At 39.6% G+C, this 17,597-nt stretch overlaps 1 protein-coding gene across 3 annotated transcripts; it reads right to left on the bottom strand.

Moving 5' to 3' along the window:
• Nucleotides 1-99: 99 nt before the first annotated feature.
• LOC107317383 (1-acylglycerol-3-phosphate O-acyltransferase Pnpla3-like) lies at nucleotides 100-17,450 on the bottom strand. Of its 3 annotated transcripts, none has more exons than XM_032446404.1 (10): nucleotides 17,154-17,450; nucleotides 13,303-13,535; nucleotides 12,496-12,561; nucleotides 10,283-10,357; nucleotides 9,437-9,646; nucleotides 8,295-8,355; nucleotides 6,322-6,537; nucleotides 5,202-5,334; nucleotides 3,898-4,014; nucleotides 100-2,108 (listed from the first exon to the last, which is right to left on the bottom strand). In XM_032446404.1, exons 1-10 carry the CDS (start codon nucleotides 17,338-17,340, stop codon nucleotides 1,820-1,822), a joined length of 1,587 nt encoding a protein of 528 aa, XP_032302295.1. In that variant the 5' UTR covers nucleotides 17,341-17,450; the 3' UTR covers nucleotides 100-1,819. The 3 variants fall into 3 exon arrangements, with proteins under 3 accessions (XP_032302295.1, XP_032302306.1, XP_015725494.1); XM_032446415.1 differs by lacking the exon at nucleotides 17,154-17,450 and adding an exon at nucleotides 15,917-17,043; XM_015870008.2 differs by lacking the exon at nucleotides 10,283-10,357 and having other exon boundaries at nucleotides 17,154-17,448.
• Between the last annotated feature and the right edge of the window lie 147 nt (nucleotides 17,451-17,597).

Raw genomic sequence — 17,597 nt, 5'->3', positions numbered from 1 at the left:
GGAACAGCTGGGACGGAAGTCGGGGTGGCGCTCCTGGGACGGGGTGTGGCGGAGAGGAGTGGGAGCGTGAAGTAACTTATGGAGGCACCAAAGCCGACATTTCATCATTTAACGGTGGTTTTAATAATGTTTCTATTTGAGACAGGAACTGAACAGGTAAAGTAGAATAGCACCCGGTGTCCGTAACAACAACGTGACAGTGGAGCTGTTTGGCCCCCAAACAAAACGTCATTTTCATGCTTTACTATTATTTAGTACTTGAAGCTGAGGGGAATGGCAGCTGAAAAACTGCTCTAAGACTGGTCCGATGCAGCAACACTTGCTCCTTGGAAACCTTTATGTACCCACAGTGACACTCCTGAAGGAAACATCCCCTTCTCTCTCCCTCACATACCTGTTAGCCCTGCTCCTCCCACACCACGGTGCTCCCCCTGAGCTCCCACTCCATGAAAGAGATATCCACACATATGAAGCCTGCAAACACCATGCACCTGCTGCAAGCATGTGGCAACCTGACCTCCAAAGACAGAACTGCTTCCTTCCACTTCAAAAGGAAACAAACACGATACTAAAACAGCAGGATGGTAATTCATCTCAACAGGTACTACTTCTGAAGTATTCACACACTGATGCATCATCTTTCTAACATTTACACAGAACCTTCATTGAGGGAAGTGTTTACAGCCCTTATCACTCAATACAGATGCAATTTGGTCCACTTCCAACCCATTATTTGAGACCCTTGGCACAAGGCCTGGATACTGCCATTTCATACCAAGTCTTACAGATTTGCTTTGTCTTGGAAAGCTCTCCTTGGGCTGCCAGGCCTCTCAGAGCCAGAAAGGAACCTTTTTTTTCTTCCCCCCCCCAACTCACTTCCAGCGAAAGGAAAGTGAAGGAAGAGCAGAAAAATGTCCTGAGCTAGAAGTGATATAAATGGATCAAGAATGATTGGGCAGCAATTAGAGAGAAGACCAAAACATTAGCCACCACTCAATATACACTGAAGTATGTTCCTATCTGCCATAAAGTTTAACACCTAAAATTACTATTCGCAACTGCTATTTTAACCTACCTTTCAATACTTAGTCAAGTATTAAGCTCTTACTGAGCGCACAGAAGTCCTATGAAGTCACTGAAACTGTACATGATTACATCTGAGGTGAAAGCATCCCAGTTCTCATGACTTTTTTCACTGAAGTGTTTAAGAAGGAGAAGAGTCACAGAGGAACCCAAGCAGTCATATCAACTATGCAATATGGACAAAAACATAGATTAACACTGTTCCTACATTATCTCATGCAGACAACTGTCCCATAAATAGAACAGTATGTTTAACATAAGGCATACAGACATGGGAAGCCACTAAAAAGCACAAGTGTGTATTTCCCTTTATGAAGTACAAATTCAAATTCATTAAGTGCTATAAAAGTAAACCTAAAACACATTATCAGGAATTATGTTTTTAAAAAGCTTTTGTTATCAATGTTTGTTTAACAAGATGTTTACAGAATTTACACTTTAGTCCTGAAAGCAGATTTAAAAAACAAAATCTCATTTCCAGAAAGACGCTGTTTACTACAAACCTTACTATAGTTTACTGAGCTGATGCTTTGACAGACACGTAGTCCGTCACTTCCTATAGCAGCCACTGTTTCAATGATCCATAAAACAGCAGAATTCCAAAGGCAGATTTCTCAGGAAGCTGTAAACATTTTTCCAAGACTTATTGGCAATAAACAAAGTGACTTTCAGTCCTTTGGGATTTAAATTTCTCTGCCAAACTGGAATTTTGGAAGCTGTGGAATCTATTTCCAAATTAATATTCTGGAGCAGTTTGGAAACTTGACTCTGAAGAAGAGTCAAAATCTATTTCCAAACCAGACTCATCAGAATTTGGGAGAAAATTAGGATAGGAGCTTAAGACTGACTGCTCCTTTGTCTTAGAAGTATGTTTCATAACCGAGTCCATGTAACATGAAGATTCCCAGAGCCAGGTTTCAATATCTGCAGAAGAATGAGGCATTTTAAGATGGCAGTATGAAGAACGAAATTCCACAGTAGATGGGGCAGTCTGACTCAGTCTCAGTGGTGTGTAACTGTCTTTCCTGTTTAAGAAACAATAATAAACATAAAAATCAGTGGCATTTCAACTATGTCTCTCTTAACATTCTGATTTCTTACAGGGAATCTTCATGACAAAGAACACTATAAGAAAAAGGTTAGCTCTAAATGTATGTAACGAGTTCAGACACAGAACAGATGGAAAAAGATCTTAAAACAACCTTATATAGAAGAAAAGAATCCTACCATTGTGTGATGTCCTTTAGACGTATACATAAAATTCATACATTACAAGTCACCACACTATTTCCAATATGTTTAGAAGGGGAAACCCAATTGGTGCACTACCACTTGGATAGTTCTGATCTCCCCTGGCCATGCACTCATGAATCATAGCAATTACTGGACATTAACAAGCACGGTCTCAACATTCACCAGGAAAGACAGTGCTCAGGTTGTGGGGTTTTTTTTTTTTTCCTCCTTAAAGTTCTCTCTCCCTCGCAGTGCCTTTAGGGTAACAAAGAAAAAAAACAAACAGAATATCATCATTCACTCCCCTCTAAACAAACTCCCCATATTTCAGTAAAGCAGCAATATGTTCTTGAAGGATAATGAATCATAGTACAAGTCCACAGAGTCACCTATAGCATGGGATTCTACATATGTAGCCATAGGACCTAGCTATCTGAAGGGGAAACCCATTTAAAGAAAGGCTTCAGAAAACGGCAGAGTTTGACAGTGAAAATGGTTCTGTGGGTAGCAATCATTGCTGTGCTTTAACCCCAGGAGGCAGACAAGTACTACACAGCCACTAACTGCGGATGGTTGAAAGAAAGTAGAGAGATAAATGTATGAGAGCTTGTGTATTGAGATAAACACAGTTTACCAGGTCAAGCAAAAGCTACATGCCAACCAAAACAAAGGAGTCATTCACTACTTTCCATCAACAGGCAGATGTTCAGCCATTTGTAGCAGCCTACAAAAACCAGTTCTACGCTGACACGTCTGTTCAGCTCACTGTTACAGCAACAAGTCTATTTTAAATGGAAAATGTGGGCTGTCATCATTATGTAGTTCTTCAAGATCCCTGGGCAAACACTAAACTCCTCAGCAACAGGTCTTAGATTCATACCAGGGCAAGTTGTCACTGATTCCTGCATATACACAGTGCTACGAAGACTAACAGAAGTAGTAAGTCAGGAAGGTTAAATCCCATACCAATTTGATAGAAGCATAATTAACCTAGTTACAACTAGGTTACACAAGAGGTCTCTTCCATGGAAATAGAGTGTCCTTATCTCTCTGTATGGAAATATGGAAGTTTGTCTTAGTTTTCTTCTAGCTACCTTACCTTCATATTAGTCTGTGTGGGGCTTTTTTATTGTTTTTGGTTTTATACTCTAACAAGGGGCCCTGGCTAGATTCCTAAAAATTCAGTTTTGCTCTCAACATCTTCCAGTTCTTAAGTGCTACACTGATTTACAACTTCTGAGCAACCATCTCCTCTTTTCTCATTGATTGCTTTAACTATTAGTAAGCAGAGCAGAAACAAGATATCTGTTCTCAGTCCAACGACTGCTCTCTAGTAGTCCTTAAAGTACAAGTCTACCAATAGGCAACATCCCTTCGCCTGCAACACACAGCAGTCACTGATGAACTACAAAGAACTCCATACAGCATACGCAGAGAAGAGTTAGAAGCAAGAACCACCATTTCATGCTACTCTTGGGAAAATAAAATCCTTTTAAGAGGGAAACTTATTAGTACTTGAAGCTCTGTTAAGAGAACACTTTTAAAAATACATAATTTGCATGCAGCAGCACACCAGTTTACCTGGATGTACAGAACAGCCTCTTTTTTGCCTGGGAATAAACTGTACCAGCAATCTGAAGAAGTTGTTCTTGCATCCATTGAACATCAGCAGGCATGTCAGGAAACCAGTTTACTAACCTACAATCAAAATACACAAGTTAGTTTGTAAGCAGAGCTCATGTTCCTATATAATGCATCCAACAAAACAGCTTGGAGAGAACAGCAGCTGTGTTAACTCCCTCCAATATCTCCAGATCTACAAACCTCTCTAGATTTCCATCTAATTCACTCACCTCTTCTCTACAACCTAAAGAGAAGGAGAGCAGCACATAACACTACATCTCCAAACTACGCTGAGTATCTGGCCAGTATATGCATTCTACCGAGTTCTAGGTAGACTACAAAAAATTCCTGTCTTTAAGCCCTCTTTCTACATAGTAGAAACTTCCTGGTGAGTTTAAATGTTACATGAGAGAGGAAACAAGAACAAAAGAAAAGCACAATGGAAGTGAAAGCAGACATAGAATAATATTACAGATGTTTTTTTGCCTTTTCCCCCCTGAAAATGCTCCTAACAAGTCAGTTGTAGGTCCTTCCCAACCTTGTGATTCTATGACTTACACTGGGGGAGAAGAGGGGAGAAAAACCCACACAATTCTGTTGATTGCCTCTCGTTTGAGGAACATGGCAGTTTTGCATCATTTTAAGTGGCACAGAGAAATATTTTACTAGAGTTCTACCTAGATCTGTCCACTGAACATCTGACTTCTAGTATTTCCTAAATAAGGTAATGACATGTGTAGTGTAAATACTAGAATTCAGTTAAGCAGCTCCACGGTTTACAGTTCATGGCATATGATTTCTCCTTTGCAAGAGTCAGAAAGCCTTTAAAGTAGCACTGTTTCAAGAGAACAACTTTCAGTAAACCCAAACAAACCAAATAAGAAAGTTTGGTGAATAAGCTCTTAGATTTCATTCCTGACCTTAGAGAGAAGCAAAAGCACAGAACTCCAGATGGAGATCAAATACTACTGAAGAATACAGAAATGGTAGGGAAGAACATGCACAACCACCGGATTAAATGTGCTTCTCTTGAGGAATTAAAAGACAGCTTTTAGCAGTAAATTTATTACTTAACTTTTTCTTAGTATGACTGCTTATATAGATTAGAGAGGCTTTAGGAGGATACACTTTATGTAGGTAGAGGTAACTGTCTTCAGACAGTTAACATTTGAATTATAGAGTACGAGAGCACCTATAAAACTGAATAAGCATTCGATTATACTCAAGTGCAATTACAAAGTGGTTCATGAAAACTTTCTTACCGTAAAGCAGCAGAATAAGCAGACTCCACAGGTAGTGTATATGGTAGCATCAGATAGGATATCACCCGGACAGGGAAGAGTTTAGAGAACTGAGCACAGAATCCATTTGGTTCTTTGCAAGCTTCCTGAAGTGCTTAAGAGTAATTGTGTTTGAGAAAGATGTTAGACTATTTGGAAACTGTTCAAACAATTCACTCAAGTTTTAGTAATCTTCAGTCAATGTGATCAAATATTACTGAATAAGGCTCAGATAGAAACTAGAAAAAGCAATCTCGAGGCACTTATCATAAGCATAACCAATGCTATTTTAAAATATGGTAAGCACTGGCAGATAACACAGAGACAAAAAGACATCACTCAGATCTCTTAAGCAGTAAATTTAAAGTATTAACTACTTATGAGATGGAAGTATTTTTTAGAGATGTGAACCTGATGTATTTTAGACAGCATTCTTGCCTTGTCTGAGACTGTGGAACTTAAAGTAGTTTAAATTCTAGAGTTCCACATATTCCGGGTTTTATTGTTTGTTTGTTTTTTTTAATATAGCTTTATGAAGTTTCACACTTCAAATTTTATTCTCCTAATTCACCAGGACTACAATTTTCAGATCTTGAAAATACTGATCAGCATCCACAATAAAATTTTGGTAAGAATTGTAGACTAAGAAATATCAGAAGCATTCCTGGTCTATTAACACCTTGTTATGACAACAGGAAAACCAGGTAGTTAGAAATCTACTGAAGTATGCCATGAAAATAAGACAGGGGTAACCAGTGTTTGGATTTGAAGTTCAACTTTATTGTTAAATATACACTTACAAAAATACCGTAGACTTACAAACTAAATCCAAAACTACATGAGAATTTAATTAATGACTCCACAAAGTCAAACCTTTGCCCTCTTTCAATCTTACTTTTGTAGCTAAATCAAGGTGTACATTTCCATTTTCTAAGAAATTTTAAGAACATTTCTGAGTTCAGCTAATCTCTGATTTCATAGGGAGTAATACAATTAAATAGAACATCTTTTGCAAATTATAAGATTAGAGTCAGGTTGGGGGATAAGATGGAAAATTACTAATTGCCACTTAAAGTTACAGAACACAGTCTGAAGAATGTACCTTTACGAAGCCTAGGAGGTAGACTCTCAAATATGCTCTTCTCCAGAGGCCACGGATTTTGCTTCATCTGATCACTGAGTACTTCCACTTGTGAAGTTTCCACCCTATTCTTTTCAGACTTATTTTTTTTCTTCACGTAGTCAATGTGTTGTGTAGCTTCATGAGGATTTGTTTTTGTGAAGGACAAGCTGACATAAATTGAGTCATTCAGAATACCTGAAAGAGTCAAGAGCTTCCACTTAGGCTCAATCCACAGATCTTCAGAGTACATATAACTCTTCTATCGTTACAGGATGTCTTGAGGGAACATTATCTACCCAATGTCAAATTGTCCTTATAAGCAGACAAACATTTATTCATCATTATGACTACTCTTGTGCAGATTTAGACCTCATTTTAAAACAAATTCCAAAGCAAATGAAAAAAGCAAACAATTAATTGAAACAGAATCTGCACCACAGTAATTTTCCAAAGCAGTTTTCCAGCAGCAAAGCAAATGGTTTAAAGGAAATGAGGAAAACTGACTTCATTTTCATTTGAAAGATAACATCTACAATGCACCAGACTAAGGCACTGTCACAAGGTGTGAAAAGAAAGACAGTAAATATTAAGATACATTCAAAGTATAAAACTAAATTAGCATTTGTTGCTGTTAAGCGTCAAAAGAATATACAAAAGACTTCAGCAGAGACATTATCTGTATCAAAGTGTTCTAGATAGGGAAAAAAAAAGAAACAAACGCCTACAGTTGAAACAGCTTAAGGAGAAAGTAGATGTATCACTAAAGAGTTTGGAAAGGCTATGGTAAGAACAAAAGTATCACATCAATAGTATGAAAATGAGGACAAATAGTGCCACACAGAGGGGATGTGAGGGGAAGGATCCAAGAAAGACCTGCAAGAAATCTTAGATATAGCACCAGATGGAAGTGTGCATGCAGGAAACTCATAGGTGCAGTGCCTGAACACAGCCCATCTTCGCACAGGCAGCCTTAAACTATAGGCATTGTTGTGCTCTTAATTATCTGGCAAATGATCTAAAGTGGAACTCTCTTAAAAATTATTTAACAATATTAAAATAAATGAAACTCTTAAGCAGAACTGGGATGTTCTTGAACATGAAGAAACTGAATCAAGGAAGCATGATTAACATGCTCTGAGAGTATAAGAAATCAGCACATCAAGCTACAGCTACATTATCGCACATTAGCTGGTACTAACTTTAATAGTACAAACATCATAATTTCCATCCCTATAATCTAACCCAGCACTATTTGCTTCTGTACCCAAAGAGTGTGGGCACTGCGTCTCTTATATACAGTTATCTTCATGCTAAATAATAAATGATTGTTTCTAACTTGGCTGTCTCAAAATTGAACAAGGAATGAGACTTATAAATATTTTACTTTGATTCAAGAGAAAAAGAAAGCATCTCTCAGTTACTCCTAAACTGATCTGGATCCCAGTAACTGCTACATTTTAAGGCTTCTCGTAAAGTCTTTCATGATATAGACAAAGGATTCATCCATTACTTATTTAATACTACTGTTAGACAGTTTCCAGTTCTGGGCTGTAATGCTTTACTCACAAATTTAATTGGACAGTACAAGAGAGGAAGCAATAACAAGATGCAGGTTGCATAACAGCATAGTCTACTCCTATCCTTCAGTAGTAACACAAAAGAAACTAATATAATTTTCTTATAATTATGAGTAGAATTCTTTGTTAATTTCCCTAAGTGATACTAGAATTCACTTCACACAAGGTTGCTGAAAACCCTCAAAAGCGCAGTTTTTGTGTGACAGCTACCTCAGGCGAGTAGCTAAAACTGTATGATTTCTACTAGCCGAGATTTAGAATGAAAATGTAACTTAGGAAACCCCCTTGCTACCCCTCCATCCTCTTTAAAAAAAGCACTGAAAAACACACAGGTTAACAACATGTCACCAATAATTATCCACAAGAGTAACATACCATTCTCTTTCAAGAATTTAAAAGCATCTGAATATCCTTGTTCACAGATCTCTCCTAACACCTGCAAGCCAATGGTAAACAAGTCAGCCAAATAACCAAATAAAAGAAATTCAAAATTCAAATCACAAGTTCATGAAATAGAAAGCCATTTACAGTTATTTTTCACCCTTGTTAGTGTTAAATTTTCTTACAGATGCTACAATCCTATTGATTCAGGTTAATAAATCTACTGTGTGACACATACGGTCATGCAAACGACTGCTTATCTGCCACCTCCCACAGATGCACTGAACTATGCAGTAAAAAAGACAGCATTCCAATGGCTTATAAGAATTTCTTCTCTCATTTCGCATCTTTTGCTTAATGTCAGAAGCCAAGTAACAAAGTAGCAGGGTTGCCTGGTGGAATACATCAATTCCCCTCTTCCCTCCCCATGCTTCCAAATTCCCAAAGCTACAAGAGGTCAGCTGTGCAATTCTCATGTTCCAGCTCAAACTAAGCCTTCCACATGAAAACATCTTTCAGCAGATTCAACACCAGCTCATCTACTAACGTGCACAGTAGTCCTGGACAAAAGAAAAAATTAACATATACATAAGTAGAATTTAATGTTTTTCTTTTTCCAAGTGGTTAAAAAAAAAATTAAAGCACCTACAGTGATCAAAACATTATTTCTCCTCTGCAGTGCATCCCAAGTCAACTGGCAGTCTGTTCTCAACTTTTTCCAGCTTCAGCAACCGCAATTCTAGTTGATTTCCCTCATCACATCTGCAATTAAATACTTAGCAAGACTAATATCTGATGTAAACAGTCTAGAACTTCTGCAGAGTTCTGAAGAACCTGTTTAGCAGGTGAACATGAAGGGACACTAAACTGACGGTTATTAAGTTACCAGTGTGGATTTTATGAAAGAATCCTGTGCTCGTTCCTAAAGAAACTGAGCAAGACAATACCAACGTAAGTCAGAGAGACTAAAAAACAACAACAAACCCCCACAAACACTAGACTATGAATAATGCAAATGAGAAGTGTCACGAGAAAAGTTTTATATAAGTGCTGAAATTCCTGGAGCTTTCTGCAAAAGCAAAGCTTTTATATGGAAAAAATGTTTTTACAAAGAATACATGAAGGCAGTGAGTTACCTTAGGTTCTGGTGGAAAGAGCGCTTGTGTTAAACGATAAAGGTTCCCCAGACTGAGCTGAATGCTGGTGTTGGTCACGTTCATTTCATGAAAGTTGGCAGAATTCCCCTTCGGACAGATATCACACTCCCCAGCAAAAGGTGAAATGGTGATGGTATTCTTACATTCATACTGAGGCAAGTTGTCACTGATTCCTCCATCCACATAGCGCTACAGAAATTAAAAGTAAAAAGAATGCTGACATTTTCCAACTAGCAGATTTTCCAAGTAGGAATTAAGTAGCATTTAAGATTAACAAAACAGTCTCTACTATGCTAGCAGACTAAACATTTTGAATAGCACGCTTTGTCCTGTAGTTCCACAGAATAATTGGCACAACTTCCTCCTGTTCCTCAAAGGACAGCACTAACCTATGAGGTACAAGGGTGCTCCTGGAGAAAGAACAGAAGAGAATAGCTCTACACTTCCAAGTTTTAGGTTCCCCAGGATTAAACCATTCTATTTAAAAAGAGTTGCTTATAATCGCTCTTGCAATTAGAATTCACAACCAAAGGATGATAAGTATTCAGACTTTAATTACAAATAAAAGTGAAAAAAAACTTTGCACACTAGTGTAGAAGATGTCCCAAGTTGTACCTATTTGTGTGCTCAGCTGCCCATGTCCATAGTTTTAATGCATCATCATCTCAAACACTGGGATCCAAGAACTGAAGAGTTCTATACTAAGGTAACAGATCGGTAATGCAGCAGCTGCAAAACTTAACCAGTCACTTACAGCAGCCTTCTCTTCAGCAGGGCCAGTTTTAGACAGTTTGTTCTAACAACATCAAAAGATCACCTCCTTACCAACTTTGCTGTTTTTAGTGGCTCCGTTTTCCTCCTTCCTAACCTTCCTAAGGCATCAGACAGAAACAGTAGGTCCTTTTATAAAACGGAAAGGCAAAGTGGCTTTGGTCAGGAGCAACCTGGATTACCAGTTTAATATGGATTGATACTCACTCCCCAAGCACTGTGAGAAACAAACTAGGAATGAGAAAAACAACAGCACAGAACGATTTATTCAACCAACTCTCCAAGGGAAGACTATTCCTACCTGCCAACTTTATTGGACACTCTAGACCCAGCAGTAAGCAGCTGCTGACAAACTTCCTGCTGGTGTATAATGCAATCACCAAACTCTTTGTGGAACCATCATAAGAAGTCTGGCCAAGAAGGAAAGGCATAGCCATAGAATGCAATTTTCTCTTTAAATTATTCAGGAGTGGAAGCGCATGCCTGAATTACATTGGTTTTCATTTGGTTTCTTTGTTAGTTTCTGGGGGCAAATGGGACCGTTGTTGTCATTGTTTGTTTTTTTTTGTTATGGGTGTTTTGGGTTTGTTTTGTTTTTTGTTTGTTTGTTGTTTGTTTTTTTTTGCTTTTTTTTTTTTTTCAGTTTCTGCCTATCTGATTTCCTTAACGCATTTTGAATCTAAACCCATGGATATGACTGAAAGCTATAAAACAAAAAGCAAACAAAATACAACAACAACCATCAACCCAACACACTTCATGACTGGCAATTAGGTAAAAAGGTGACCTTCATTTAGATTCTTTTCTTCCTACCTAGTGAGTGAAAGACTGGTAGATCTCAGTCATTCTCTTCAGTAAGTGCACACTAGCCTGGTAAGGCACATAGCTTGTGTCATCACAACATAACAGTCTCTTATTAAAGACAGGAGGGAAAAAAGAGAGCAGAAGGAAACTTCATGTTGGGGAAGGGCCTCAAATCCAACGGAAACCAGCCTTTGTCATTTCTACCACTTACAGAATAGTCAGCCTAGAACTTCAGTTGTTTTATATTAAAGCCCTTCAGCAAACCTGCTTCTTTTGCTGATACTGACCATGCTGTCAAATGGAATGAAACACAGTCTGGAAGGTAATCCTCTGAAAAAACTCCAAACTTCAGTAGTTGCAACAGATGCACACAAGAAAATAAATACTATTACTAATATTGCACACTTACTAGACATCATCCACATTCTTTGTTTTAAAGTATATGTACAGGAATATATGTACAGGAGGCACCAAGCCACTAAAAGACAAGAATCTACCAAGTTTAAATACTGGATATTTTACAATATTTAAACCCTACAGGAGCCATACCACGCATATGCAAATATGGTATTCCTACTAAGTTACAACATGTCTGCTAAGCATTAAAATGATACCAAAATCACAGCAAAGAACAAAAGGATAAGGTCCCTTCTTTCCCTCCCCTCAAAATAGGGCCAAATAAAGCATCACTTGTATGTGTTTGTACTCTGAATGAGGTCTTTTAAAATAACATTGTTGTCTGGTGACAAGGACTGAATAGCCAGATTATCCTGGATCCACCTAAACCTTGGATTCAGTCCAACGTCCTGTTTTCATAACACCTTTAATCTGGAGGAGTTTAAGAAGACATACAAGGTTTAGAAATACAGATAAAGAAAAATCCCCATACAGTTCTAATCACTTTTGATTTAATTTAAGCATTTCATGGCTATCCTTGACCTTTTTAGTTCTTCCAGATAGCCTTGAGAACAGTCTGTAACCAACCACTTTTAAGGACTTTTAAAAAAATGTTTGGGGGTTTTTTATTTTATTTTTTTCCTGCATTCTTCCCTTCTCTTTTTTTAAAGAAAACGAAATTTGGAAGGAAAGAAAATACAGCTTAGTGCAACACCATAACAAAAAGTCATTAACGTGACACAAAGCGCATACCTGCTTCAAGACCTGTTAGCCCAAAGACCTACAAGCAACTACACTAAGTTATCTGTAGTTCTTAACCCTTGAATGGGGAATTTTAGAAAACTCAGTATAGCCATGAAGTATCTAGAGATTCCATAACCAGGAGATTATGTGCATTAATGCGAGCAGACAGATAACCTGTAACAAACATATAGCTACAGTACTAAGAGCTTTGATGAAAGGATTTATTTTATACTATGATAACAAAAAAAAAAAAAAAAGCATGAACACTGTATTTTGTTATTTTCAGAACAGATGGAATTATTTTTAGATCTTAACAGACTTACCACACCTCTAAACGATGGCGGAATTAGGCCACAATAAATTGGGACAAATGAACTACAGATCAATGCCTGTAGGAAAACAAGATGATATAAATCAAATACTAACCACCCTGTTACTGAAATTACCACTTACCATTCACCTCTTCAGATGCTGGCAAAACCAACTGCACAAGTAACCAAAAAAAAAAACCCAGGAAGTACTCTTACCTAATTATCTAAACAAAAGGAAGTTTTTTTTTTTGTTTGTTTGTTTTAACAAAGGATGAGGACATTCAATTTTGTTATGAATGCAATCACATTTCATCTAAAAAAAAAAGGATTTAAAAAAAAGACCATCTGTAGAAACAACAATTTGAAAGAAAAAGTTAACGTTAATTGCCTCAATTCCTGAATAAGCCATATAACTACTTCAGGACACCTGCACGACTCCAGAAGAACGATACTGTACTAGTTTTTACACTGATATTAAGAAATAATTCTAAAAAGCTACTTTGAAATGTTTCCTGACCACTGCTTTCCTAAGAATAACCCTGCAAAATATTCTTCATGACAAATACAGTTTCTTTAGAAGCAAAGCACTTTAAAGGCACGTCTGTTCTTCAGACTGATCTCCCACGCACCTACCCACTCCAATCATAGTTACATTAACTGGAAAAACTTGTAAATGTGTGCCATAATAAAGTTTGAATTAATTTTTCAAGTACAGTCAAAGTAACAGCAACTTAAGATGTTTAAAATCAAAACACAAGAGAAAACATTAAATGGACACAAGATTACAAAAACTCAGAAAGTTGCCAAAAACAAACATACCTGGACAACTTCTTCTTTAGAGTTAAAATTAGATATCAGTGTGTTTTTACCATCTGAGACTCTAGTCAGTGAAATGCACAGTCTGCCTGATGACAACAGGTGAGTGTTTTCTGGCAGATTTCTCATCAATCCATCTCTTATTATCTTTATCACATTGAATGAAGGATGAAGAGGACCAAGATTCCGCTTTCTAGCTTCTTTGGCTAATGCCAGAACATCAGCGCATGCTTCAGCTGCAAATAAAGCACACTTCATTTAAAGATGGAAGTCAAAATAAACATCAAAACACACACTTCCATTACTAAAGCATGTCTAGAGCTCCAACTGGCTGCAGAATGGAAAAAAAAAACCACCAACAACAAAAAAACAAAAAAAAACCAACAAAAAAACCCAAGAGATTTTTAACACAAACCAACCACCCACCTGTGGAAACCACCTGTCAGCATAGGAAACATTTAGCAGAAACTTAAGGTAGGGAACTTCAGCAGGTTAAGTTTTTAAAGCAGTAGGTAAGGAACACAGAGGAGATCTGCAACACAGGTCTCCACAACTGGCTTTTTTTTTTTTTAAGCCAATATGTAACAGACATCTTATTAATTTTTCTCCAATTAAATCAGCATTTTGAAACTAGAGCAAACCACTACCAAGGACCATTGTTCCTATGGAACACCTCAACTGCTCTAACAGCCACATACAGTCATGTTTAACAAGACTAACATAACAGCTCATCCACCTGACAAAGTTTTGTTTAAATACTGAGTATTATGCTCCTCCAGGACATACTTTGGGGATATTGCCTGATAAGCCAGTCAGCTTGGAAGCAGAAGGGGAGCAGGGGGAAGGAAGGTCAAAGTAACAGGTCATTAACCTGAGTGATACATTACAAGGTCACCCATAAATACGTCCAGAACCTGCAAATTTTAACTTACACGGCTTTCTTCCAGAACAGATAGGATTCAACTTGCCAAGCTAACCATCAGCACTGCACTAGAAAGAACTTCACTTAAGCTTGAGTTCAAATTTTTTCAAATATTATCTTATTACAATGTTATTTTCTCCCCTCAGGTAGCAATACCTTAACCTGCCTTTGCATACTAAATCACACTGTCCTCTTCTAAGCATGGACATCTGAGTGGGTGACATCATCACAAAAACATCAGGTCTCCAAGACACCTATGGAGAAGACCTAAGCTGTAAGCATCTCAACAGCCCCTGTTTGGATCAACCTAAAATGCACATCACCTTCTGAAGTACAGAAGTACAGCCACCTCCTCCCTCCATCTTTCCCTGAAATCACAGAAGAAAGTTTCCCCCCCAGTCCAGCAAAGAACATTCTTTTCCCTCTCCCTTCCCTCCCCTTCCCCCATGTTCAATGGCTGTTTACATCAACTCAAACTTGAAGTTCTACATACTCTATCCAGTAGACAACAAAAAGCACGAAGAAAGCCTTTATTTTAAACATCCAGCTACAAACCTTCAAAAGGTGAACCATACAAGTCAAATTAAGCCAGAAATGCTGTACACAAACACAATTGTAATTTTACGTGCAGGACATGAATTCAGGGCTGAGTTCAGTCAAGTTTTGAACATCTCCAAGGGCAGAGATCCCACAGCCTCTCTGGTCACCTGTCCCTATGTTTTCCTCATCCCATGGCAGTTCTCTTTTCTATCATAGAATCACCAAGGTTGGAAAAGACCCTTAAGATAATCCAGTTCAACTGTCCACCCATCACCAATATTTACCAGTATCTGCTCAGAATTTCCCATGTTCCAGCTGTGCCCCTGCCTGTCTAACCCTTACACCTCTCATCTCTCAGAAGAGCTGACTGTCTCTCTTCCTACAGAAAAAGGCAACAATGAAAACATGTGGGATGTACAGCCACAACTGTAGAAATAAATACCATGCATTACATGATATCAGTGTAAAGGAGCTGCATGGTAGGAACTAGTGAAGTGTACAGAATTCTTATAATGTTTCTTCAGACCTTAATGGTAATCCACTGCTTTCACACAACCACACAAAATTAGCAGCTAAAAGGATGCAGGATTAACATGGGTATTCCCTCTTATTGTAACAATTCAAAGATGTTAGAATGTGGCTGCTTTTGATATGCCTTCTAATAACTCCAAGTGTTAGAAAAGATGGTTTCCAGGAGAAACACTCTCACCCATAAAACTTAGTACCAAGGGTAGCGCTTACAAACACACTAGTTATTATATTATTTGCAGATAAATCCATTTGGCACATAAGAAAGAGATGATGTTGGAATAAAATGAAGTTTGATAGTCATAGTTCTTAAAACACTAACAGTCTTAAAAGCTGTTAATATCAAATATTTTCAGGCAAGCAACACGTGCTATTTTTGTGCTTACAAGCACTTCTAACATTTAATGCAGCTTCCCAGACCTTTTAAGTAGTCTACGAGTAATTAGAACTTAATACTAGATATTTACCAAGAATAAATCACTACTGTGGACAAACATTATTTGTTTTAAAAGCTGGCATCAAGCTCATAACAACTCATGTTACATTAGTACCTTAAGGTTAAATTAAAACAAGTATTACATGTGCATTGCTAAGGCTTTGAAGAAATTAATCAGGAGTGGTACAGACCAGTGACTGAGCAGCAGGGAGAAGCATTTCACTGCATCAGCCCTTGGAAGGCTGAGAACTTTTGCCATTTTAGTGAAGAACTCCCCATAAAGCTTGAAGAGAAAAAACAAACCCTCTCTCAGTTCAATATGAGTTCTCATCGTTTCCTCCTCTCCCACTGCACAGTCTTGCAGATCTAAGCTTGTTAGGAGTACCATGAACAAAGACTGTCACTTCTGAGTCACAAGCCTTTATGCAACAGATCTCTTTGTCTTAAAAGGAAAATCATTATAGATTTGCAGGAATTTCATACATTTCTCAAAATATGTTCTAACCACTATTTAAAGCTTAAAATTTTATCACACCAAGCTGCTTTAACATTCAACACATTAAACTTACTAAGCCAATACACCTGGGCTCTCACAAGCCCTCCATAGGTGGAAGCACAATATGCTTCTCACACTGCCAGACAAGCAATGCTTCACAAGAGTCTGTATTTACTTGCAAACTAATATCTGTCACCAAGAAATACCTGGAATAGATGCAAAATAGCACTATCTCGATTACTTAAACCACAGCCAGACTGGTAGAACACCTTGAGTTATCCGGAGGGACTCACGGTGTCCAACCCACTGCTGCACACAGAACCACCCAAAACCAAACCCCACATCTGAGAGCTGTGACTAAACACTGCTTGAACTCCAGCAGCTCAGTGCCACGACCTCGGGGAGTCTGTTCCAGAGCCCAAGTTCCCTCTGAAGTTATTCTTCACAACTAATTGACACTGACCACCTTAACCAGCCACCCATCTAGCTGACCCGTGCAATGCCAAGGCCAGAGAAGAGAAGCGCTCTGAAGCGAGCCTCAGCGTTGATCGTACCTCACTCAACTGTACCCCAAGGGAAGGGAAGGGAAGCTTTAGGGGCAGCAGGACAAAGCGAACTGGAACTTTAGTGCAAAGGTAACCGGAGCAGGGACACGCTCGTTTCCCATAGAGGCGCCCCGGACTGCCACGGGATGGACCATAAGGAGCGCTCCGCTCCTCAGCTGCTACCGCCATGCAGCAGCACCGCTCCGCAACCCCACGCCGCCCCGACCCCGGCACAACTGCGGGCAGCCGGCACCGCGGGCTGCCGGATGAACAAGGTCAGCAAGGCAGGAACGCGGCCCGACCCGACACGGCCCGCCCGCCACCGCCGCGCCGCCGGCCCCGCCCGTATCCAGCCTGCCGCCCCCGCCCGCTCCGCTCAACTCCGACCCAGAGAGCCGCCTCCGACGAGCACGGCGCCGGCCAGCGCCCCGGCCGAGGCACCGTAGATGTGCCGGGCGTCGCGGATGATGTGCGGGGCGTGCTCCTGCAGGCAGGTGGCCGCACCGATGTGGTAAACACCCAGGAAACCGCAGCCAGCAAAAGAAACACTCCAGCCGCGCTCGCGGTCCAGCATGGCCAGCAGCGAGGCACAAAGACGCCGTTCTGGCCGCTCCCGCAGTCAGCCCACCGGCCAACTGACGGGGCCCTCCTGCGCCTTTACATGGCGGCCGCGCCCAGTGTCGCCCGCCCGCCAATCGCCCGCCGCTCCTCGCCGCGTCGCGATGGCACAAGGCGGCACAGCCAACCCGCGGGCGACCTCAGAGGAGGCCCCGCCCCGGGGCGCGGCTGCGGCACGCTGAGGCCGGGAGGCCGCTCGAGGCCCCGCGCCCT

The sequence above is a fragment of the Coturnix japonica genome, chromosome 1, assembly GCF_001577835.2.
Source record: "Coturnix japonica isolate 7356 chromosome 1, Coturnix japonica 2.1, whole genome shotgun sequence".
NCBI classification, from domain to species: Eukaryota; Metazoa; Chordata; class Aves; order Galliformes; family Phasianidae; genus Coturnix; species Coturnix japonica.
The sequence above is the reverse complement of the archived record's forward strand: the minus strand, read 5'-3'. Positions and strand labels throughout refer to the sequence as shown.

Bases quoted from the DNA above. Each gene is read 5' to 3' on its own strand.
- LOC107317383 (XM_032446404.1), bottom strand. From the start codon at position 17,340: ATGCTGGACCGCGAGCGCGGCTGGAGTGTTTCTTTTGCTGGCTGCGGT. The intron at 13,536-17,153 runs GTCGGAGTTGAG...CTTTATTTGCAG, and splicing joins CGTCGGAGGCGGCTCTCTGG to CTGAAGCATGCGCTGATGTT. The intron at 6,538-8,294 runs GTATGTTACTCT...TGACTCTTTCAG, and splicing joins TAAATTCTTGAAAGAGAATG to GTATTCTGAATGACTCAATT.